At 38.2% G+C, this 25,812-nt stretch overlaps 1 protein-coding gene and 1 long non-coding RNA gene across 2 annotated transcripts in view; one reads left to right on the top strand and one right to left on the bottom strand.

The window, feature by feature from the left end:
- LOC309384361 overlaps nucleotides 1-1,143 on the top strand; it is a 28,551-nt gene extending 27,408 nt beyond the window's left edge. Inside the window, exon 3 of the long non-coding RNA XR_014174044.1 lies at nucleotides 473-1,143. This is a non-coding gene — a long non-coding RNA (uncharacterized lncRNA). The remainder of the gene's footprint in view (nucleotides 1-472) is intronic.
- A 2,774-nt stretch (nucleotides 1,144-3,917) lies between these two features.
- DCAF5 (DDB1 and CUL4 associated factor 5) overlaps nucleotides 3,918-25,812 on the bottom strand; it is a 43,515-nt gene continuing 21,620 nt past the window's right edge. Inside the window, exons 7-9 of the mRNA XM_081939716.1 lie at nucleotides 15,687-15,753; nucleotides 12,273-12,400; nucleotides 3,918-5,858 (exon numbers count right to left, since the gene is read on the bottom strand). Coding sequence (XP_081795842.1) covers nucleotides 4,077-5,858; nucleotides 12,273-12,400; nucleotides 15,687-15,753 — 1,977 coding nt within the window. The 3' untranslated portion in view covers nucleotides 3,918-4,076. The remainder of the gene's footprint in view (nucleotides 5,859-12,272; nucleotides 12,401-15,686; nucleotides 15,754-25,812) is intronic.

The raw sequence follows: 25,812 nt of genomic DNA, 5'->3' as shown, positions 1-25,812 counted from the left end.
TTAGTGGATCTTAACTGGTTTCAATCCATTAACAAGGACACTGTTTAATGTGACATACAAATGTTGCTGCATCAATGTCAGTTCAAAAACTGAGTACATGTGGCTTGTTTAAAACTGTATAGAATTAAAGCTTGTGTTTGTCTACCAATTTAAAGTTTATTTAGGTTGGTACACTCAAAAGACCTTTTGATATGTACTGTAAAAGTCCATTAAATTTCATCAGCGGTTTGGATTTTTACATTAATCTTTCACACTAGCCCTGCAAATAAATATATATATGTACTTTAAGTGCAGGTAACCTTAAGCAGGTTACTATTTGCTCTGATTCAAGTTTTATGGCTGTTTTTACTACATTCTTGAAGTCAGTCATTGTCATTATTAAATGAATCACAGGGTTATTAAGTAAATTGCATGGTCATTAAGTGAACCCAGTGTATCCAATGTTTTTGTTTTTTTTTGCTATTTTCTGCAGGGAAACTGCAAAAAAGTCACAAATCTTGGTCATATGAACGATGGTTTCCTAATCTCTGCTCTCCTAGAGAATTATTACTCAATGAACGTCAAAATGGGAAATGGAGGAATTATGCTTCAAGACAAAGATTGAATAAGCCCAAATTCTCAGAATGTGACAGCTTGTATCACGTAATTTATGCTACCAAAAGTCAGTCAGTCAGTCAGTTCGAGTCAGCAAACCATTAGAAAGCATTTTCGTTCGCCCGGTTTCGTGCGCTTCCATTGGCCGTCCTGTATGGCAAGTATAAAAGGATACCATTGACAAATAGATTTTGTTCCTGTGGCTCAGGAGAGGTGGAGTCTGTGGGCCACACGCTTCTTAGATCTTCCTTTTTTACGGAGATTAGGAAAAAACATATTCTGCCAATAACTGCTAGGTATCCTGGCCGTTCCGATACTACCTCTTTTCAGTGGCTACTATGTAATCCATAACTACAGCACAGGTGGCCAGATTCTACGCAGGAGCACTGGGGATTCATCCCAAACATGTGTCTTCTCCACCATAGTGATGTTATATATCAACGGTGACAAACCCTTTGCACTGCTTAGTCCGTTCCCTTTTAGCGTTGAACCTACAACGGACCACAGTTTATGGATTGCAACTGTAGTATACCATGTATAATGGATAGACTGGATGTTATTATAGATTTTAGTTGTTATTTATTATTTTATACTATAATTTTTAATTGTATATATGCTGAGTGTTTTTATTTGTTCTGGTCTCTGGTCTAAGACTGTAATAAATTGAATTGAAATTGAATTGCTATCAAAAGGATAACCTAGTTTGTAATTTTATTGATTAGAAATGTAGTATCAAACTGTTTACTAATGCCATCAAATAACAGGGTGAACAGTTGCTTTTTCAAATGAAATACCAAATTTCATCGTTGTAGTATTTCTAAATGGAGAAATTCCCTATTCATATATCCTTAAATACAACATTATTTGTCTTACTAATGAATATAGATACTTGAACTAAAGTATATTCTTGATATGTTTTGTACTTCAGGGTTTTTGGCTAAACACAGCTGTCAATTGCAGGAGTACCTAAGCAGACCAAGTTCTCATTGCCCTTGGAAAGAGGTACATTGCACGAAATGTTAAACGTAAATTCATAGGTTTGCAGAAGCATTTCCTTTTTAATTGATTTTTTTTCAAAGGTCCAACAATTTAGCATTTTTATTCTCATTCTTAGCATAGTAACTTCAATACATACATGGAACATTTGGCATCTCATTTTATTCTGTTATATTATTACATCCATAGCAATGATCCAGCAATTTAGAAAGTTTCCAGAGGTAGGTGAGTAAGTAGAATAAAGCTTATAGCACCAATCTACTCATGGAAATCTTCCTTCTGGTCACTAGGCTCCCCATTTCTCCTAAGTTTAAAAGCATTTTATTACAAAATAAATTGAAAAGAGCATGTTGTAATTCAAAGTATCAGCCAGAGAATATCAGCTTTATTTCCAAGAATGCTTATCTTCCTTCTCCCCATCGCTACTCCATAGAGGCAGGCTTTGAAAGGTGAAAATGATGAATGCTTGGATGCCATATTTCATTTGTAAATATGACTGCTATACCAAAAGAAAAAAAAAAAGCAAACTGAATTAGTAGAGAGCCTTTTAGATAGGGTGGCTGGGATCAGTCTAATCTGTCGTTTTCTTGTAAGCAAATAAAGTTATTAAATGTATATTTATTAAATGTATGTATTATGGCTGTTACGTTCATCACAGGGAGGAGCTGTGGGGGTCTTTTTTTTAGTACAGGTATAGTTCTGTCATGCTAGTCATTTTGGGAGAGCCTTCACAAAATGCTTTCCAAATTCAACGTATGCTTGTGTTCCCAAAATTTGGCTACCTCTGATCTTTGTGAATAAGAACATTAGTTAGTTGTTATTTTCACTTCAGTGGTTGTCTTAGTCTAGCACAATCTATCAGAATACTATATTCCCTGTATATCATATTCGGCCTGACACAGGCTTCCATGCAAGTAAACTGAGGTGAACTCGGTGGGGACTTGCAAGAAGTAAAGATGAGTAAGAGTGGGTGATGGTTTTGCTTTTTTTTGGGGGGGGGGGTGCGGGGAATAAAGACATGACTCTGAATCAGTTGATGGGCTCATGGGTGCCTTAAAAAATGACACAGGTATCTTTTCCAAAATGTTCAAAGATATAAACAAAAGATAAATGTGATAGATGTATAAATATACGGCATGTGGAAATAGGATTCATACTGAAATTATTCCCACCTTTCCATCTTTTGCAAACAGTGGTGTGTAACAGGTTGAATATCTATTTTCGAAGGAGCAAATTTCAGACTGAAGAGGCTGGTACCCTTCGATAAGTGAACTGCACATCCCAACAGTAACTTGGGAAATATACAGATGCCTTGCGCTCATCTGATTATGATTGTATTAGCCGGCATAATTAAGTAGGCAAGTAATATGTAAAAGCCAGCTGACAGAGAAAATGATTTAATTGGTGTCCCAGAAGAATTTACTAGACCTCTTCCCTCCAATATACAACTATTATAAAAAATATATCCACTCTAAGTTTACTATAAAACACAAAGATAGCCCATACAGACAAAAATATTTGTTTAATTTGAAACCATACATCAATCTGCACTGTGTGTAATATAGTGCAAGACTGTAAAACAAGGATGCCTCAAGTCAGGCAACTGTTCTGACCAGTTTGTCTTTTTAAAAAATGAAGGGGAAAAAAAATCAAATCTCACGAATCAGTTCAAACTCTGTTAGGTACACCATTACGCATCTTTCTCCTCCTCTGAAATGACTAGCCATCTAATCTGCTGTTAATGTCACAGAAATAGAAGCTATTTTGGAATTAGATCATAGTCTGGGGAAGTCAAAAATTGCAATGGCTCCTTCTGGATCAGCGCGCAACAAATTTCGACTGGAAGTGAATCTACTTCCCAAACCATTCAACATGGTTACTGTTGTTATTATATAATGGGAGAAAGTTAGTTTGAGAGAGAGAAAACAGAAAGATAATTATGGATGTTACCTTAACAGTCTCTAGTTCAAAAAACAAAACAAAAAAAACACCCTCATATATGAGTAATGGATTACAAGTTCATAACAGCTGTTGATGTCACTTCACATACATAAACCATGAGGCTGCTTCCAAACTAAACTCTTTTAAGATTTCAGAAGCATGAGAGGTTTTAAAGGCTGCATCCAAATTTGTCTGTTTTCTTAAACAGAAACCATGCTCCAAAAAGCATCATTTGTAGGATGTCATTTGCCTATCATTCAACTCAGACTAAACACCCCCCCCCCCAGTATTAACAATCTAAGAATTATATTTTTTAGAATAAAATGTACAATAACTACATTTTAAGTAGCTGGCTGAACAAACACCACACATCACACAAGAAAAAGTCAACTGTCTGAATCAGTGTTTACTTGAGCAAAACCTTGTAAGGGTACACTATACTCAGTCTTATTTTAAAGAAGTTGATTAGATTTTTATACAACATAGCCCGTCAATTTAAAACAGACCGACTGAAGAATGGAATGAAGAGTTGGAAATACAACATTTCAGAACCAGACTGTGTGTGTTTTCAACTTCTTTTCTGAGGAAGACCTCTCAGACTCTGTGTCTTCAAACTCTGCTCTGCGCCTTTTCTGTCGTCCATGGTTTTGTGAGCCATCACTGTCTGCGGGCTGCAATTCAGCAACCTCCTCTTTCATGCTCGTGCTGTGACTGGAAGAGTCTGTTGCGGACAGGCAGCATTCCTTGTGCAATGATGTGCACGTCTGCACAAAGCTGCTGCCTTTATCAACATTTAAGTGTAATTGTCTTCCTTGACCCAGAACCTCCTGCTCTCCAAAATTCTGTCCATTATTAAGGTAAGGAGAACGAGAGTGTATATGGCCATTACTGTAGTTTGTACAGGAATTGTCAGTGTTCCTATCCTCATTGTCATCTGTTTGGTTTCTAGATAAATTTCCAGAGGTGTTACCATTGGCGGGAGTAGAAAATGAATCCTTAGAAACAGCCAGTGGGTTGTGGCTGGATGTTGTTTGACAATTCTGGCTATTTTTCTGTTCCACAAATCCTGAAGGTTGATTGCATGACTCCTCAGTGCAACTAACTCTTTCTTTGCAAATGGCTTTTCCGTTGAGCTTTTTAGCTTCAAAAGAATGCTCTATAGATCCACTACTCCCAGTATCCTGGGCTAGGGTTTCCTGGCTTTCCACCTGTCGTTGATTATCATATTCATGTTCTTGACCATTTCTAGAAGTTTCTGCTGGGTTACAATCCTTGAAAACGTCTTTGTTATAGCTTTCAGCAGCAGAAGAATCTTGACTGCTAATAGCTTTTCTACTAGTTCCTGGTCTTCCTTCATTATCTCCACCTCCACAGGAAGATTCACCATCTTTATTAGCCGCATAAGACATGTAGTGAAGCCAACGAAAAGCTTTATAGAGCTTCCTATCAACCGATTCACTCTCGGAGCAAGGAAAAATCTTCTCTTTACGGACCTCTGTGTTTCCAACACTTCTTTCAGGCGATGAAGCTGGAGAAACAGAGAGATCATCCACTTTGATTTGGGGATAATCATAAAGGTCGTCACCTACGTAAGTACTTGTGTTTCCTGCATTTGCATTAGTCCTTTCTTCCTTTTGTGGCTTTTGTCTTTGTCTACGTCTCTGAGCATTGCGCTGCCTGGTTAAGGCACGTCTCTCATTCAATTCGTCATCATCTTCTGTGCTGCTGCTACTACTGGAGCTGCTTGAATCATTCTCTTCAGGACTAGGTGACCTTGGTCTTGGGAAAAGATCAGCATCCAGCTCGGTCTCACAGGTGTTTTCATCAGAATCAGATTCATTGGAAAGGGCTAGGAGACGTTTGTCTTGATATCTCCTAAGTGCAGATAACCGTTGCTGACGAGAAGCTGCAGCTTCTCTAGGAGATGGAGATTCAGTGGATCTCAAAGTTCCCAAGTTATAGGCAGGTTCATCAGATTCTTCTATCATATGAGGTGGGGAGTGACGCAGAGATGTAGAGGACTCAGATTCACTATAGCCAGAGCGTTCACTTACTCCAGCATGAAGCTGCAGGATAGTACTTTCACTGAGATCACTGTCAGAGTCAGAACTCCACCCCTCAATTTCTCGGCGGACCAAGGAGTCAAAGAAGGCCATCATTCGTGGGTCCTCTTGGACTGACTGATTGGCATAATCATGAGACAGTCCGCTGCCACTGTTCAATACAAGATTAATGTACTCCTCATGTGTATAGAGACAACGTGAATCATCTTCAATTTTACCATCAAGATCTCCCGTACCACCAGGTTGTCGATAAGGGCTCCAAATCTATAAACAAATAGAAAACGTCACTTTATACCCTTACCACACATAATGTCAAGACATTAAAAAACAAATAAGCAACTTTTATATTTGTATTATAATGATTTTAGAGAAATGGTATTGATGTGAGCATTAGAAGACTACATTAATTCCATTCTATAAGGGCATTCAGATAAAAGATTTTCCCCCACCTGAACTGGAGGATTCACAACTTATAAATGTGCCCTACACTAGAAAAGAAACACCAGACTGCAGTGCTCTATTTTTATGCAATAAGTGTCTACTGGTGGGATGGGGTGGGGGAAGGAAGAGTGCAGAAGGGATGGTTAAAAATGCCTAGCTGTGTTCTGTGTAAAAATTTAGGCACAAACCAAGATACTGGTTTCCCAGGAAACTAGCATTACTTGGATGAAGAAATATGCCACTATGCTTTATGAGATTACATACTTCAATTAGCAATTGTAGACATTCCTATACTACAAGATGAAAAATGAAAAAATATTATTAGTTGAGAAATGTATTGGGCACTTCTTCAGCTTCAAGGAGGACAAAATTTACTATGGTAACTGTGCAACTATTACTTTTATGGCTATTATAAAATAAAACCTTTATTATATAACTTGATATCCTTTCTTTCTTTCATTTTATTTTGTCACAGTAATCTAATCCTAACTCACAAAACTCTCTTTAAAAATCTTAACTCAGGGACTAGAATTTTGTACAATAAATGTATTACTTAGAATTACTAAATTACATTTGGTGTAGAACTCAGATTTTGAGGTTGTTAGTTAGAAATAAAGTCTAACATAGCATCTCTATAATGAATGAAATCCTCAAATTACTTTTACATGCTAGAAGCAGTAAAATTGTTGCAAGTATTTATAGTTAGAACCAATGTGGTACACATTAGATAATCCCCTACTCTAAAGCAGAGATATAGTCTATCTCTATATTTATCTCCATAGAAACAAAGGTCTATGAATATTTTGATTCTCATTAAAATATACATTAGCAATACTTCAGTCTTTTGCCTTCTATGCAATTGACAAGTTACCATTGGCATCAATATTCAGTTCAACACTGCCCTCCTGCTGTCAATGTTTTCCAATTTAAAACCAGTTTTTCTTAATAGATTAAATTCCTCAGCAATATTGGTCTGCAAGAAAAGTTCTCTATCGTCTTCTTTGCTGTTTGCTGCACACTCCATTTGTTTCAAAGCTCTTCTGAAAATATTGCCTTTCACTGACAACTTTTGTTTTAGAAAACCCATCAAGCCAAACCAAATTTGTTATTCAAAGCCAAAAAGGGCACGAATTTAATTTTGTTTTCTTTTACATTAGATTAAAACAAACCTACCTTAATATGCTGTCTAAAATGAAACATAAGCTCTAGATAGATTTGCTTAGGAAGAAATTATTACAATTTGTGAAAAGTCCTGGTGTAAATTAGATTTAACTATATATCTTTTCTTCTCTTATCTCAGGTCTTTAATTTATTTGCTTTAATACCTCTTACTCCTTTTCTGTGATCTGCATAATATTATGATGCTTACTGGAAAAGTAAAAGATAAGGAGTGGGATAAACAGATAACATTAAAAAAATCCAAAAGGTGGTAGAAAGGCCTCATCTTTGGAGCTCAGGTGATGGAGAAGTTATAAAAGAATAGGCCACACTTTCCTCTGTTAGACTAGATTGGTACAGAAATTTGAGAGGCGCTAATAGTTGAGCTATTTTGTCTGAAAAGTGATGATAATAATAAAGTTTCTATTATTATTATTATAGTGTTTCTTTCATATGGTTAATTGGTTTATAAATCAGAAAAATAGTTATGTTTGATCAGATATATGCTGGGAACCTAAAGAAATTCCCTTTTCAAAGGAATTATCTAGCAGATTGAGAACAGCCCACAAGCAGTGATAGGCTGCAACAAAAGCAGTAGAAGGTGTATTTTGTGCATTATTTTTTAACCTTTTTGTAACATGGACAAAAGGGTAAGGGTCTGGTGAGACCTATTGGCTCCTTCTGAAAAAAATGGATTTAAACACATAAAATAAATTATATATAGTTTTATCCCAGAAACCAATTATGGTCAGATACAAAATAGCAGTAGAATCCTTCAGGTTTTCGGGTTCTATAATTCCCAAGACTTGAAATGAACACTTAATATTAAAACCATCCTTAAAAAGGCAAAACAAAGAATGTTCTTCCTGCATCAACTCAGAAAGTTCATACCGCCCCATGAGCTGTTGATCGTTATACAGAGGAATTATTGAGTCTGTCATTTGCACTTCTATAACTGCCTGGTTTGGAACAGCAACCAACAGGACATGCACAGACTCCAACAGATAGCTAAGACTGCAGAAAGAACAGTTGCAACCAGCCTCCCTTCCATAGAAGAACCATATATTAAGTGGGTCAGAAGGAGGGCTGAGAAGATAGTTACAGACCCCTCACATCATGGACATAAACTGTTTCAAATCCTCCTCTTGGAATGACGTTACAGGGCACTGCATGCCAAACTAACTAGACACAGGGACAGTTTTTTCCCTCGCACCATCAATCTGCTTAACACCTAATTCTCACAGTACTGTCTAATGTGCATGTCTGTTTACCCATGTAGTATGGCTATAGTATTATCTTCTTTAATTTCCCCCACTTATTGGCATTATTCTGATGATGATACAATAATACAATAGTAGAGTTGGAAGGGACCTTGGAGGTCTTCTAGTCCAACCCCCTGCCTAGGCAGGAAACCCTATACCGTTCCAGACAGATGGCTATCCAACATCTTCTTAAAGACTTCCAGTGTTGGGTGGAATGATGATTCTGTCACCCTGCATGTGCACTGAGAACTTCTGCACCAGAGACAAATTCCTTGTGTGTCTAATCACACTTGGCCAAATAAAGTTTTCTATTCTGTTCTATCCCCTATCCTAGTAATTTTTATTAGTTTTTTAGATTTAACTGACTTTTTTATCAGTCAGTTAAATCAATAACAAGACCATAAACTTTTTAACGTATAATAATTTAAGCAGTGTGATTAGTTGAAATCCACAAACATTTTTGGAGTCTAGAATCCATAAATTACTTTTTTGCTAGTATGTATTATTGAATGAAAAGCTACATTTTACTCAAGAGGTTAGTGAAAACAAAGTTGCAATCTTTTTTCCATCTAAGATCATGGATCCCCAGAAATCCTATCCATGGCCCTCACGTCAGAACTCCTGTATTACACCAAGTACATTCATGCACAAAAGATTCCGAGATGAATCATCCCAATGGACAGTATCCAGTATTCAATAGGCTTTAAGGTCACATTTTTCCTTTGATAAAAATTGATAGAAACATATTTATTCTGGAAAATAAAATGCTATACAATATACTTTCTTCAAGAATCCATACTCCGCCAATTTCTTTTATTATAAAATATGCAAGTACGAGTAATAAACTAGAATAAACCAATCAGACAAATTAGAGTTTGTAATTGACTACAGTTTAAGCCAAAATGACCTCAGTAAAATGGGCTCTACATAGAGTTTTGAAATTTGTCTGGAAATTAGGAAACAGAGATTAATTGAAATTAATTCATGTGGATCTTAGAAAACATGCTTGGCAGAATTCAGACAGGAATACAAGGCTGTCTTTCCTCAACTCAGCATAAATCATGAGAGTTTGAGTGCTGGACGTAGATAGGTAAGAGTAAGAATTAAGTCCTCCCTACCCTGAAGCTCACTGGATGACTCATTCTCAAAATGCCTGTGACATATGACTCAGATTTGTCAAAATGAGACTGATTCTAAACACCTTGGAAGAAGCTAAAGATAAGACTAGGACCAAAGCTCTATAGAACTGACTTGCTCCAAACACAGAAAATACTAGAGTGAATTTAGTTTAGTGACCTTTTGAGAGCTTTATGCAACAAAATGTCATTTTAATGGATGCGGATTAGTGTACATTCAAAGTGACAATAAAGTTATTCTAGTCTAGTCTATTAGTTCAGATGGTTTGCAGTATTTGTTTTATAATTCATGTTTTACTCATGTAAACATGCAAGGTAGTTTACAGTTAGAATACATCTAGAATGGTTATGATAAAACCAGTAAAATTAAAAGTAAATTAGTGATTACAATCTTAGTGAAAGAAATGCACTTTCCATTTTTTTAAAGTACTTGGGAGAATGGCACCCAACCACACCTCTCTGAGGAGCACATTCCATAGCCTGAGAGGCACATTAGGAGAAGCTGTTCTTCTCTGTACCTGGTAGATGAGCCTCTGGCAATGGCTTTATCTTCAAAAGGGCCTCTCCTGCTGAACTAAATAACAGGAGTTGGTTCATAAAAGGAGAGTGAGATAGTCCTTCGAAAGTCAACTTCTAAGCCCGTGATGGCTTAGAAGGTGGCACGCGGAGCCATTTATCAGGGCACATGAGGCATTGCCCTGTCAGCTGGTCAGTGCGCATGCCCATGCTGGCAAGCTGACTTCGGCCTTCTTTTGAGGCCGTTTTTCACCCTCTGGAGGCTTCCCTGAAGCTTCCAAAGAGCGAAAAATCGGCCCTATGGCCAAACTGGAAATTCAGAAATGGACTTCCAGTTTGCTCGTAGGACCATTTTTTGACCTCTGCAGCCTTCAGGAGGCTTCCCTGAAGGCTCTGGAGGTAGAAAAACAGCCCTACGGACAAACTGGAAGTCACCATTCCTGAACTTCCGGGTTTCCCATAGGTCCATTTTTCGCCCTCCGGAGGCTTCAGCGAAGCTCCTGAGGTCTCCAGAGGGTGTCCAGAAGTGCGGGGGAAGCTGTTTTCACCCTCCACAGGCTCCTAGAAAGACTCTGGAGCCTGGGGAAGAGGAAAAAAGTGCGGTAAAAGTGTGGTGGTGGTGGTGGTGACTGGTCGCACGCATGCGTGTGCACTGGGGGGTCACATGCATAGCATTATGGGTGTGGCACACCAACACATGATCCCCCCGGCTTTTGGCACAGCAGCCAAAAAAGGTTTGCCATCACTGTCCTAAGCTATTTAAAATATCAGCATAAAATTTTATAACTGTGCTGAGCAGAAATCTGCCAACAGCCAAGATCTTTGGGTGCAGGCCTTATTTGATCCTTGCATTTCGCACCAGTATAGCACTAGCATTTGTTATGATTGCATATTTTTCAATAATTGCACAGTCTTGACAGTTTTCAAGGATGAAAAAGATGTTACAGCAGTCAAGATAGATAGGATGTCTAACACTTGGATAACCATCATTAGATTAATGTTGATATACTGTTCCAAGATGATTTTTCAAGAGGCAACTGGACTTTCAGGTTTTCCTTTCAGTTGCCTCTTCAAAAAGCACCTTTGGGATAACCATGACCTGGATGACTGAGAATCTCTATAGACATTGATATGCTGTAGTTACGTACAGTAATTGTGAAAGCTTATTATAGATCACAGCTCCTAGTTGTGAATCTAGTGACTATTAAGGATCCAGGAGGATCTGCTCTTTCAGGGGGAATGCAAACCTATCCAAACCACAAGTCACCAATCCATTTTCTTTTCCTTACCAATAATACCTCCATCTTGTCTAGATTTATTTATAGCTTATTCACTCTTATTTAGCCAGCATTAAATGCTCCTTATGGCTAGAGATAAAGTCACCTTTTTGCATATGCAATCTCTCAAACTCTTCTGAATTATTAACATTTCATATATCAACTTTTTAACAGCTTTTTACTAAATATATAGGGAGACATGATAACTTACAGTTGAGCAATAAACACTTAGCGACATCATAAGCAGTTTCACCCATTATGGATTGCTTATATTAGAAAAGATCAAAATGTGTTTATTTGTTTAGAATATTTTATGCCCTCTTTTTAACAGCTAAAAACAATGTATAGAAATACTAAAAACCCACCAATTATAAAAACAAAATAATTGCCATCATTTTTATTACTATTAATTTGATTTGTATGGCCTCTATCTTATCTATGCAACTTTGGACTGCTTACATCTAAACCTATCGGATAAAAGCAAACGAAAAACCAATGTTGAAACATATAAAAACTATCGACAATCAATTTAAAAACAACAACAGAAAATTAGAATCTGTGGCAGAATTCACCTTACATCATCTCAACACAGAGTTGCCCACCGTTGATGAATCCCCAGGCATGGCAGCAGAGCTCTGTCTTTGGGGCCTTTCTAAAGGCTTGGAGGGTCAGGCACAATGTAAGGTCCAGGGGGATGATATTCAACAAGATGGATGCCACGGAAGAAGTCTCTTTTTCTGGGATCCACCAGATAACCCTCTTTTGTAGACAGGTCCCATAACATGTCTCTCCTGCTACTTAAAGCAGGAGAGACATGTTATTTTTAACCAATTAAAAACAAACTAAAAATCATGACTATGGAGAAAAAGCAAACCACCACAAACTCACCTTTATAATTTTTTCCACACCAGAAGAGCAGATCATATACGTGTGAGGATTAAATCGGACTTGGTTCACAATTGAACGGTGACCTTTCAGCACCATGAAGGCTCCATTAACCACTCTGCCAATTCCACCTGGAAAGAGGGAAAAAGAGGGGAAAAAAGGCAGAACTGTGTGACTTTTTATAAACAGGCTTGATTGTATTGCCAGTGGAATATGCCCTCTTAATATAAGCAAGCACTACAACGTGTGACAACCTTGAAAGTGACTGGTGCCATAACTCCATCCTGAGTTTAATTCCTCTCCCAATAGTATGTCACAGCAAATGACAAGATTTACATTTTTTCAAGCCACATTCTGCATCAGTTCCCCCATATTATCCTTTGGAAATTTTCAGAACCAACACCACATTGGTTTCAGCAGTTTAGTCAAGAGAATAAGACAGTAGATCAGAGGTGGGTTCCTACCGGTTCATCCGAACCGGTAGTGGTATGGCGGCCTGGGTCACTGGAAATGGCAGTGACCCAGGTCTGCCAGGTCCCCGAAACAGTTCCCCGGTCACTGCCATTGCCGCCGCCATCTTGTTTTTGAGTTCTATACATGCGCAGAATAATTTTAATTGAACTGTGCATACGTGCATGCAATGAAGCGCATGCACAAGCAAACTGGCAGTAAAGCTGGCCAGAACCCACCCCTGCAGTAGATATGTGTAATTTGTTAAAATGCGTAAATGCATAATTGACAAGGGTCACATTTACCTACTTGAACAGATCGTTTTATTCTATATGTAAAATAAAAGCTGTTATAATCTAAGCTAACATTGCGTAACATGCAAAGATTGCTTTAGATTGGGTATCAACAGAGAGAGAGAGAGAGACCTGCTTTGGATGCTGAGAACAGAGTACTAGAAGTACATGCTGTTGTCATAGGAAGGGGAGTGGGGGGTGAGTTAAGCATGTTAGTATTTGCCTCTTGTTGTTGAGAACATGGTTCTAGAAAAAGATACTGTTGAAAGCAGGAGGTGCAAATAATGATAATTTGATAATAAGGAATAGGACTACTCCTTGACTGGCAACTTGTTGCTTCCCAACTACGTTAATAGACCTCTGTACGAGATGACCAGGCTGAGTCTGAAGGGAGGGGTCAAATGTATCATCAGTCAGGAGTCCCTGCTTACTCATAAGAGATCTAAGTCCAGCCCACCTTCAATTCCTTTCTATTCTTAACTCCCTCTCCTTTCTTAACTCCCTCTCCTTTGACGGTTACGGTAGTAGTTCAGATTCTTATAGAGCGCTTAAACTTGCAATAAATCTTTACTCTCATTTGAACTGCCTGAATATCCTGACTTCCCTGACTCTTGACACTCCCTGGTTTTTACATTACTTAATCTTACATGATTTAATTAATTAGTGGGTTTTATAAGATCTAATGTATCTAATCGTTTTATTGTAAAGTAGTTACTTGTCTGGTATTCCATTATTCCCTTAAAAGTTAGTGCTCCCCAGGTTTTAATGAGACTACTTTGTACTTCTGTATAGTCTAAAATTTTAAAAACAGTTATTTATCCTGCCTTTATTATTTTCAAGTGGGAAACATAATATTCCCTCCTACTATTCAACTGTCATTCCTTTATTATAGTTATTATTATTGATAGTAATTATGCAAATCCTATCATTGTTTTTTGTCTTCCATGTAGAACAGGTGAGTATCAACAGTGGGGAGCCCACTGTTATTCTAAGGAATAATAAGTAAGGGGAGAATCGTTACGGATACATTTTCCATTAGGGAAACTCAGCCTCCATGTATATGTCATTTTCAGTCTAAAGAAACTGGCTTCCCCATTGACTTTGCTTGTTGGAAGGTCACAAAAGGTGATTGCATGACCTTGGGACACAGCAACGGTCATAAATATGAACCAGTTTCCAAGCATCTGAATTTTGATCACATGATCATGAGGATGCTGCAAAGATTGTGAAAATCAGTCATAAGTCACTTTTTTCAACGCTGTTGTAACTTTGAACGGTCACTAAATGAACTATTGTAAATCAAGGACTACCAGTAATTATAGAAAGGAGGAGTGTCTTCCTAGTTTACAGCATGGTTTTAACACGAACAAGATAAGCAATAAGAAAAGTTCCAAACACCAAAATACTGCATTTTAATACTATGTATTGAAAGCAAGCAACAGTCTAACCACTTAGGACCCTGAGAGCCATCATAATAAATTGTTTGAAGCACACAACAGTCACTTTGGAATCATGTGAAAACCCAGAAACTTTGCTGTTCCTGCCAAAAATGAATGGGGCTAAGGGAAGAGAAGAAAAATACTGCAGAAAGAAATTAAAACAAGTTCCAGAATGTTGGTTAGTTTAATAATGAGGCCCCAATAGGGCATCGCATATTTCTGCTAGTAATTCAAATTAAGAAGTTGAAACTGAGAAGACAGTTTGAACAGTTTGAAACCTAAATGTACAAGGCAGACTTCGAAATGTCTGGGATTATTTATAAGTATGGAACATCAGCAAGCAAAAGGTATGGAAACAGAGGCACAAAAGAAAATGCAGAGAGATACAAATGCAGCAAGTAGATATTAAGATAGCAATGCATCCTGTATTACACAGAACAATACTCTATAGGGAAACATTTTCTGCGGTTCTGAAGAATCATATTAGTCTTCTTTAAATAAAAGAACTACAAGAAGGGGGGAAAAGGTCATGAAGGATTCCAGCAATGGTCTGTATCAGAACATATGGATCACCTGATTAAAATCTTCAGCTCTATGAGAGATAATGTACCGTATATCCTTCTAAATTTGTATTTATGCAAATAGTTAGCAAAAGAAAATCTCAGTAGAAGTTCTTGACATAAAATAATTAATAATTTCAAGGTTTTTTTTTTTAAATGTTGCTGTTGCAAATCCAGATCATTTTTGGTTAAGTATGACATAATATTATTTGATCAGTCTGATCAAAAGAAAACATAAAGCTTTAATGACCCGGGGGAGTGCTGGATTTTTATCTCAAAACTATCCTGGATATTATTAGTCATGTTGCTTCCTCAGAGTACAAACAGAATATCAAATGGTACAACCCATTTGGCTTAACTGATGTTTAACTGTAGATTAAGAATTTGTTAGAATGAAAACAAGTCCAAACAAACTACAGATTGCAGATATGCTATTTTGACTGCGGAAGTGAACAGGTACGGTATTTATTAAGGTTTACAAAGGAAAGTAAAATGTTCCATATGACTTTTAAAGGAAATCCTTCCCTGTTATTGCATTTTAGAATAATAAATTATTCCCATGACCACCTCCATGGATAATTTTCTTATCAATCTTCCATGTTATACATTAATTCCAAATTACAACATTCCTTACATTTTTATTGGGAACAAGTTCAGTAGATTCCATACACTCACCAGCTTCAGGATCTGGCGGAATTCTCCACATGTATAAATTGAAGTCATCAGACCCCGAGAGAATGTACTATTAGAAATCAAAATAGTATAAGTTAGAAGAAAAAAAAACTATTAAATACATGCGCATGAATAATATAATTTAATTACATACTATGGCCAATGCATGTTCTGTGCTTTGTTCAATTTAATATTATTGGGATTATGACAGATTAAATGCTGAAAATATAAAGATTAGTTACCTAAAAAAAGATTACAATTCTACATAAGCATATTGATTTAGAAGTGCCATTGAAATTATGAGAATGTCTCCCTAAATGTATTTATTCTATTTTGGGTATTCTTTACCATACTTTACTCGTACAATAACTTTTCATATGATACAAACTTACCTTTATAAAATTCTATTACCTCATTTATAAAGGAATTCCCAGGAAGATCTATAGCTCAGTGACAGAGTAAATATTTTGTTTTAAGAAGATCCCATATTTGAGGGCAAGGTTAAGTACAGTGCCTATTATTTTCAACTACAGTTAGACTGATTACTGTGTTATATGGTCTAATGAGCTGACAGGATATGAAGTCTTTGAAAAACAACTTCCTGTTGTTTCTTGTATCACATTCAAATTACAAAACGCTATATATAATTTCCCAAATGCTGCAATCATACACACACACACACACACACACATACACACACACACACACATTTATCAAAAGAGGGTTATCACAATGTATTTTATGACCCATCATAACTATATTATAAAATGTTAAGGAATATATTTCAGAATTTCATGCTGCGTTGCTAACAGCCTGAGGACATTTCTCATGGGATATTAATATTATAGTCAATAATGCTGTATGATGCTTAGTGGTGGACTTGACATATCCTTCATGTTTTCATCCATATTGGTAAAATTATTGCTGGCTCAAGTCAATAAAACAAAACAAAACAAAATAAAAAACAAAAGCAATGATTGTCTCAGCAATGGTGAAATCTTACTTAAAATGTAAGCAATTCTAAGTAAGCAATTGTTTGATGGCATGTCTGCTCAGCAACATTGGAGACTGATTTCTTCTGTTTGCAAAATTTGAAATATCTATAGTGTTTGCAATCTATAATTGGTGCAAACAAATTTTTACATATTTTTGAATAACTTATAAATCTTACAAAATATAAAAATAGCATCTGTGTTGTAAAACCAATGCAACTGTTGTTTTAAAAAATTAGGGTTCCTTTAAATTTTATGTGGAGCTTTTCCCTAAATTATCTCCTTCAGTCCATTCTCTGAATAAAAAGTTATCAGGTCCCTGATAATGATAATTTCTTTAAACTAAACTACTGATCTACTTAACAGGAAAAAAAGGAAAGAAATGCACAATTGCACTTAGAGATGAAGAATTTGCAAACATTGCAGAACTGTGAAGCTGCTAATGTACTAGATATTTACTGCTTCAACGGAAGATTAAACAGTATTAAACATTAGTTTAACATAGAGTTACTTTATTCCATATGCTATTCCTCTCCGGAAAAAATGGTTTCTACCCCAGACCTTGTCAAGATTTAAACCCAAGTTGTCCCCACTTTTATTAGATTTATTAAACTGATTATTTTCTTTCAAGTAGAACTTCAGATTTTTTTGTAAGAGGAACTTTTTTTAGAAGTATTAGAAAAACTACGTAAAGGGTATATTGGATAAATAGCACTAAAGTACCAGTAACTTTGGACGAATGCCACCCTGATGATATCTTTTTGCAATAATGCACAGAATCTGGTAGTAGAGTGAATATAGCTAGACAGGGTTTCTCAATAATTTAAGACATGTGATTTCAGCTCTCAGAATTCCCCAACCAGCATGCTAGCTAGCAGGGGTGTCGCAGCAGCCCATAGGCTGGATGGTCATCTGCTGGCCATGCCTACCCCTGGTTTAGTGAAGGAGGAAAAAGTTGCAATACATCATGTGATGATGATGTGACGACACAAGTTTGACACCCCTGCCAGCTAGGGAATTTTGAGAGTTGAAGTCCACATGTCCGTAATTTGCTAATGTTGAGAAATACTGACTTAGACTGATAAGGTATACTGAGGACACCTATCACGAAGACTCTTTCCCAAAGTTTTACAAACATGCCACTAATTGTAGTGTAACAGAAATTAATGTCTCCCAAAGGTATTCAAATCCAGGCAGATTCTCCAGGCAGAGATAGCATTTCGAATTGTGCCTGAAGAAAAATGAATGCAAGAGAAGCTGATAAAACAAATAGATCACACATTAACTACAATTAATAGTCACTATTCCAGTTGTACCTTTTTGGAACAACCAAAGTTCAAAAGTATGCCTGTTTTAGCAATGTGAGATAAGTAATTGCTTTTCTGCTACTTTTAATGTATGTGTAAAGTTGTGAATTCAAGCATTGGACAGATTAAAAATATCCCAAACTTGTTTCTGAGCAAAATTCGTAAGCAATCATTCTTCATCAATGATTAGTTTAAAAAAAAAAGGCTGGGGTGGAGGGAAGAATTGGCTTCCAGACAACCAGCTGCTGATTCAGAAATTTGCCTTACATGGAAGAAATTCCCAGGCGTGGTTAATAACTGCGGCATGAAACATCAATCCCAGAACAATAAACAATGTCTCAAATGTTTAGAATGAGCCATCCTACTGCAATTGCATGGGATACCTTGTGGCTCCCTCCCACCTCTGTCCCCAAAGTTACTTTATACTAGCATCTTATGCAAACTAAAATATGGGGAGAAATAGCTACAGAAAGTAGTATGATCTTATAACATTTCTTTCTACATTTTTCTTGAGGAAAAATTCAACCTCCTGTCATTTTTCTATTTCCTTCATTTTTATGAAATGCAGAATAAGAACCATGCTCCTCACCACAAGCAAAACAAAAAACAAGAAAAACCCATTTTTCTGTGGCCACGATTTTTCTGATTTATTTTTCTCTGAAAATTAGCCCAGAATGGAGGATTTTGTGCAAGACTCCAGGGTAATGAAAGACTGGCATACTAAAGTTAAGTTTCTTAACAGAGTTGTTGGTATGAAAGGCATAAAGTAAAAATGTTCAAATATATTTTATTATAAAAGTTAATTAAAAATTCTATGGACAACTACCTTTTTTAGTCTCCCCCCCCCCAATTTCTATTTATGTTGATTCTTTCTTAATGAAAGATTCCACCATTTTGCAATCACATTTAAAATAAAGTTTGTGGGTATTGCTGGTCTTAACACGAAGAGAGAGTCAGAGAGAGACTCCAAAACTGAAACACACACACACACACACACACACACAGCACACAGCACATATCATGCTAAACCAGAATTATAGTGATCTGTAATTTGCTATGAGTTTTTGCATTTAGCCTATTTTTAGCCATCTTCATTTTTCCTAGCAGCTAAACTAAAAATCAGAAGTTTGCTGTGACACAAAAAAACCCATCAGGAATGTATTTGTTTCCCATAGGCAAACCAGGAGTTGCAACAAGCTCAAGCATACCATTCTGGCTAGTAAAATAAGGACAACAATTCTAATTCTAACTTCTGTCCAATATAGCTGCTCACAATATGGGGATGAATGCTACCACACAGGCATGTATCTTACAAGAATTTAGGATTTACCAAAGTCCTCGACTATATTTGCTATTTGTTCAGAGATATGCTCTTCTACAATGGGAGGCAAAGGATGTACCTTCAACAATACATTCTTGTGTGATCAATTTTTCTATAACAAAAGGTATTTGTATATCACTAGATTAAAGAGAATACAAGTAAACCATTTCAGTGCCAAATTCAAAGGACATTTCAATATATTAACCTTGAGCTCCAATCTGCAGAGATAAATCTTCCATTCACCAGAAAGAAAGTCAATGTATATAAAAATCTGAGCTATAACAAAAAGAAAAGTAGAATATTTTTAGGACACTAGAGCTGATTTAGAAGCCTTTTCTTCCTCTGAGCTTTGATAGGCAGGGAGGAGAACAGATATTACAAATGTTAAAAAGGCCAACTATGCAGACTTGCTGGCCTGAATGAGGTAACTAACAGATTTAGACTCTGCATCCAGAAGTTATGCCAGAAAATAACAGAAGCAAATAAGGAAGTCAGGAATTAGGTAAATCTGCATCCAAAACAGGAACCATTTTAGCACTTTCTATTTAAGAGTTCCTGATGGCCAGCTTACAAGAAAAGAGACAGTTCAGATTCTGTGACCTTGTCATCTGGACAGCAAAGGATAGATTAAACAAGGCCGTAAAACAAACAAAAAACGTAATTTTTTCTTATTCCTCCTGACAGTCCTTTTGAATTTTAAATTGTGTTATTATTAATGGGGTATGTTAATGGCTGATTTTTAACATTCCTAATGTGATGTAATTTGTTACCTCCTCCGTGCATGTATGTCTTTGTATATGTGTGTATTTGGATGTTTATGTGTTTGCACATATGTTTTTATGTTTTATATATATATTTTTTTGTACGCCGCCCCGAGTCCTGTGTGGAGAGGGAGCGGCTAATAAATTCAAATTTATTATTATTATTATTAAGGCAACAAATGAACACATGGCACCTTTAAAATATGGAACTTCTGCTTGAAGAATGTGGGTATCAGAGCTACAGTGCATCCAAGATTGACAGCTAAGCTAAATGAAAGCTAAAACCGAAGTAAAATAGTGACTTAAGTCAAGTCATCGATTCTGTCCAGGCCTCTGATTAGATTTCCTAGTATATATAGTTTTATAACCACTGAAGTTTTTTAGTAGTTTTTTAACCACTGAAGTACACTGACATCTCTATTATTAAGGACCCTTAATCGTTGCAATTTCTAACTCAACTAGCACAATAATCAGCAAAGTGTCCTCAATTTGGTCATTTTCATGGCCTTTCAATAACCTTACTACATCCAGTTTTTCCTTTAATCAGCTTCTCAGTTTTAATTCATGAATTTAGAGATATAGCTAAATGATAAGAAATAGTATTTTCATTATTTTTCTTCCCTCTAAAGAATCAGGGCTAACAATTTTTGTACTTAACCATTTCTAAATAAATAAAATAAAAAATTAAGTAATAAGTCCTAGGACCCCTAGGAAACTATTTCAACCTTATAAAGTTCATCAATATTAGAAATAATAATACATCCAAATCCATATACTATTATACATAACTGTTCATTATAGGCACTACATTTTCCCATTAAATAAAATATTAATTGTAAATTACTAATATATCTTTCCAATGTATACTAATAGTCCATTGCTGCCCTCCACTGTCAACACAGAGAAATTTCAGCATTTTTCAAGAAAATGTTAACATGGCAGGAAATGGGGGGAATCACATATACACACATGCTGACTAAATCTTCATTAGGCACGGTTAGATCGGGTAATGGAAAGGCACACAAGGCTAAAGACAACAACAGCTCTTTATTAGGTACAACAAGTAAAAACAATCCAGCGAAGGTTGAGTCTGACAGCAACCCTTTTATAGGGAGCTGTCAGACCTTTGACCAATGAGATTAAACCTCTGTTCCCGCCAGAACAGAGGACCTTGGTGGAAACCACTATGGTTGAAGCAAGTATCTAACAGGCACTATATAGATTATTTTTAAGTATCAAAATGCACAGTTCGGGTGGAACAATGACCCAGTCCCCCCCCCCCCAGTAAACAGCCATTAACAACCGCTAACTCATCACGCTTGCTAAAATACATTTTGAAATCAGCCCCAACAGGCCTGTTGGGCCACCCCCTCCACACCCAGTTCAAAATTTGTTTGATGGTGGAGTCCTTTGCAGAATGATGGGCAACGTCACTGGACGTGGCAGGACTAGTCTCAAGGCAGTCAATGAGGAGGACTGGCGTCTCGGGGGTAGGGTCAGCAAGAAGTTCAGGCAGCAGGCAGCGGCTCAAAGCGTCGGTGTGCCCCAAAGTGGCGCCTGGTCGATGGATGAGACGGTAGGAGTAGGCAACTAGGAAGATGGTCCATCTGGTCATCCACGGTGATAATGACACTGGGGTAGGTCGGTCCCCAGCCAGTAAGCCCAGTAGCGGTTTGTGGTCTGTAATTAGTTTGAAATCACGGCCATAAAGGTATTCATGGAACCTCTTTACCACTGCAGCCAAAGCCTCACGGTCCAGCTGGCTGAAGTTCCGCTCGGCAGCAGACAAGTTCCTAGAGTAAAAGGCTATGGGAGCCTCAGTTCCATTGGGCATGCGGTGACTGAGGATGGTGCCGACATCGAACAGAGAAGCGTCACAGATCAGCATCAATGGCAAGGTCTGGCTGTACTATACTAGAAAAGTGTCCTCTGACAGGAGTCTTTTTACTGTGGCAATGAGGCAGCCTCAGCTCTGCCCGAGGACCACTTCACGTTCTTTGCCAGGAGACGGTGTAAGGGCTCAGCAACGGTGGCTTTCTGTTTAAGAAAGATGCCGTAGAAATTAAGGAGCATGAGGAAAGCCTGCAGCTCGGTTTGATTGCGAGGTGTAGGGGCGTCCTGGATTGCTTGAATTTTTTGGGTGGTCAGGTGAATCCCAGAGCTGTCGATTAGGTACCCTAAGAATTCAACCCTTGGCACGTTAATATGGCATTTCTCTTTTTTGAGACGGAGGCCTTTGTCTCAAATTCTAGTCAAAACTGTTCGCAAACATTTGAAAAGTTGCACCTCATTTGCAGCTGATACCAAGATGTCATCGAAATAGGGGACGACTCCTGGAATCCCCTGCAAAAGCCGTTCCATGACGCTTTGGAACAGTTCTGGGGCAATACTAACACCGAATTGCAGGTGGTGACATTTGAATGCACCCTTGTGCGTCACAATGGTTTGGGCCTCTGCCGTAGTGCCATCTACAGTCAGTTGTTGGTATGCCTGCGCCATGTCCAATTTAGGGAATATTTTTCCGGGCCTAAAGAATGTAGTAGATGCTATACAATGGGTACAGGGTAAGTGCTTTGTTGCAACGCTTTATTGATTGTGCATTTGTAGTCTGTGCAGATGCGGACAGACCTGTCAGATTTGACAAGTGTCACTATAGGGGTCTCCCAGAATGTGTGATCAACCGGCTCTAGGATTCCCTGGCCTACGAGCTTGTCAATTTCCATATCAATGTTGGGGCGGAGCGCAAAAGGTACTCTCCTGGGTTTTAGCCTTATGGGGGATATATTGGGGTTTAAATTAAAGGAGATTGGAGTCCCCCCATACCTACCCAGACCGGTGCCAAAGGCGTCCTCGAACTCCTTAAAGATGGTTTTGGTGGAGTTGATACCGGTCACGTCTAGGCCCAGGGCTTCGAACCAGTCAAGCCCCAGGAGGCTCTGCAGATTGCTGCTGACCACCATCACTGGGAGTTGGCCGCTGAAATGCTTGAATTTGGCCTGGAAGGTGCCTTGGCCCACGATGGGGACCCGGTTCCCCTGGTAATCGTGAAGGCGGATGTCAGGGGTGCATAGATGTTGTTTCTTTAGGCCAGGGATAGCGTGCTTGAGGGTAGACCATGGCATGATGGTCAATGATGACTCAGTGTCGATGTCCATCTCACATGGAGAGTCCTCGATGAGGACTGTGACCTTCAGTTTTTTTGGCCGCCTGGTGCGGACTTGGCTGATTGACGTATGGTAGATGACTCTATTGTCGCCCTCTGAGCCCCTTTCACTTGCAGCGCTGGCAGGTAGCGTCGCAGAAATGGCAAGCCGACCTGGCATGGTGTCCTCCGCAGCTAGCGCAAGGTGGGAGATGTGGTTTGAATTTGCACGCTGGCTGGGCACAGCTACTGCGCAGCTGTCATCTTCCTCGTCTTCCTCGCTCTCGGCCCCTGCAGCCTCGCAATGTACGCATGTACTCTTTCACGCGTCTTGTGGAGCGCTTTTGCGCTGCAGAGTTTCAGTGGATTTGATGGCCGATTCGGACGCCCTGGCTTCGTTCAAGGCAATTTGTAGAGTGAGGTTAAATTTGGCAAGTAACCTCCTCTGTAAATTAATGTCCCGCACACCGCATATGATGCGGTCAAGAATAAGTTCGTTTAGGTCTCGGAACTCGCAGTATGCTGCAGCCTTTCGTAGCGCTGCAACGTACTCATTGATCTATTCGCCTTCCATTTGATTCCGAATGTTAAATTTGTGCCGTGAATGTGCTTGGATGGCTTGGGGGTGTTGTGGGTCCTCAGCGTCTGCTGGAGCATGGACCAAGCGATCGATTGTAGCGGCGTTGGTTCAGAGAGGTCTTTCGCAGTTTCGAACACTTCCCGGCCACAATATCTGAGGAACATGTTCTGCTTGCGGCCTTCAGAAAGGCCCATGAGGTTGTTGGCTTTGAGGAAGCAGTCGAACCTCAGCATATATGAGTCCCAGTGCTCGGTGACTGGGTCATACGGAGTCGGTGGGGCCTGCATGGCCATTTTGTGTTCTGAGGGAGTTTTGAGTTTGCCGCTCAAAAATAGCTGCTCGAGGCTGCGCTGAGCTCTGGGCTGGATGTACTTGCTGGATTGCTATGCTCTTTTTGGTTCGCCTAGTTTTCTTCCAATCCCACCTTCATCGCCAATGTTAGATCGAGTAATGGAAAGGCATACAAGGCTAAAGGCAACAACAGCTCTTTATTAGGTACAACAAGTAAGAACAATCCAGCGAAGGTTGAGTCTGACAGCAACCCTTTTATAGGGAGCTGTCAGACCCTTCGACCAATTAGATTAAACCTCTGTTCCCGCCGGAACAGAGGACCTTGGTGGAAACCACTGTAGTTAGAACAAGTATCTAACAGGCGCAATATAGATTGTTTTTAAGTATCAAAATGATAAGACACATTCTTTTAGACACAACTATTTCTAGGGCCTCTGTGGAAAAGGAATGTAGGAACAGGCATCTATCTTAAATGGCTTTTCAGGATGTAGCACACATCAGAAATTCAGGAATTTCAACTGGGAATGCTCCCAATGACTGCTGCATTCCTGAAGTTCTGTACAAAAATAAAGTCAACAAAGGGGATTGGGTGGTGATGTAATGTCTGAGATATGTCCCAAGTCGGATAAAGCAAAGCAAAGCAAAGCAAAACAAAATAAAAATACCCAGTCATACACACCATATATTAACCCTTGCTTGAAAAAGTAACCCACCAGATAATTTTGTGATCAGGGACTTACAGATATGTGGCATTCCTGAACGTCACTATTTTTTGCTGCATAATTCAAGTAGAACTAAAATTTACTTTCCATATTATTATTTTTATTTCTTACCTTTATTATTTTTAGAAATTAGTAATGGAACACATCCAACACACCTTCCTCCTCCTAATTTCCCCATAACAACAATCCTGTGAGGTTTTGTGTCTATGTTTTACAAATGCCTGTAATTTTATTCTTCTATCTTTCGCTATATATTTTTAGAGATATCAAGTTTATCATCCTTTAAAAATATTTTATAATATGTATGTATGTATGTATGTATGTATGTATGTATGTATGTATGTTTGTATCATCTATCTATCTATCTATCTATCTATCTATCTATCTATCTATCTATCATCTATCACTACAGCTACAGCTATATCTATTATAATATTTTATAAGGAATAATGTATTTAAAACCTTTTTCTCCACAATATAATTCTCCTATATTACTAATTAAACATTAGTAATAATAACAATAATTTTATGAATGCACATATTACATGATAAGGCAATGGCATTATGGTTCTCTTTCATCTAAGAAATACTCCATGATACTTAGTATTTAATAATTTATTGTTTAAATTGATTTGCATATGGCAAGAAAACAGCCAAAAACCAGTGGGTGACCTTGGGCCAGTTATCTTCTCTCGGGAGAAAGAAGATGACTGGCAAACACTTCTGAAAAACCTTGCCAAGAAAACCTTGCCGACTATCCCTGCCACCTGGAACAGGCCGAAAATGGGATGCACGGAGGCCAAAAATGGTGTGTGCGGAAGCTGAAAATGGGATGTGCAGAGGCAGTGATAGGTGGTGGCGGCGATGGGCAGCAGCGATCCCCAGAGTTTGTAACAGCTGATCAGCAGTATTCTGGATGGCCGATCCAACAGCCAATCAGCTGCTCGTGCTAAATCGGGCTGTGCTGAAGCTGACCAGACTGCTGCAAAGAAGCAAATTGCTGGGAAGCAGAG

Source organism: Natrix helvetica, assembly GCF_964273705.1.
Source record: "Natrix helvetica genome assembly, chromosome: 1".
NCBI lineage: Eukaryota > Metazoa > Chordata > Lepidosauria > Squamata > Natricidae > Natrix > Natrix helvetica.
The sequence above is the reverse complement of the archived record's forward strand: the minus strand, read 5'-3'. Positions and strand labels throughout refer to the sequence as shown.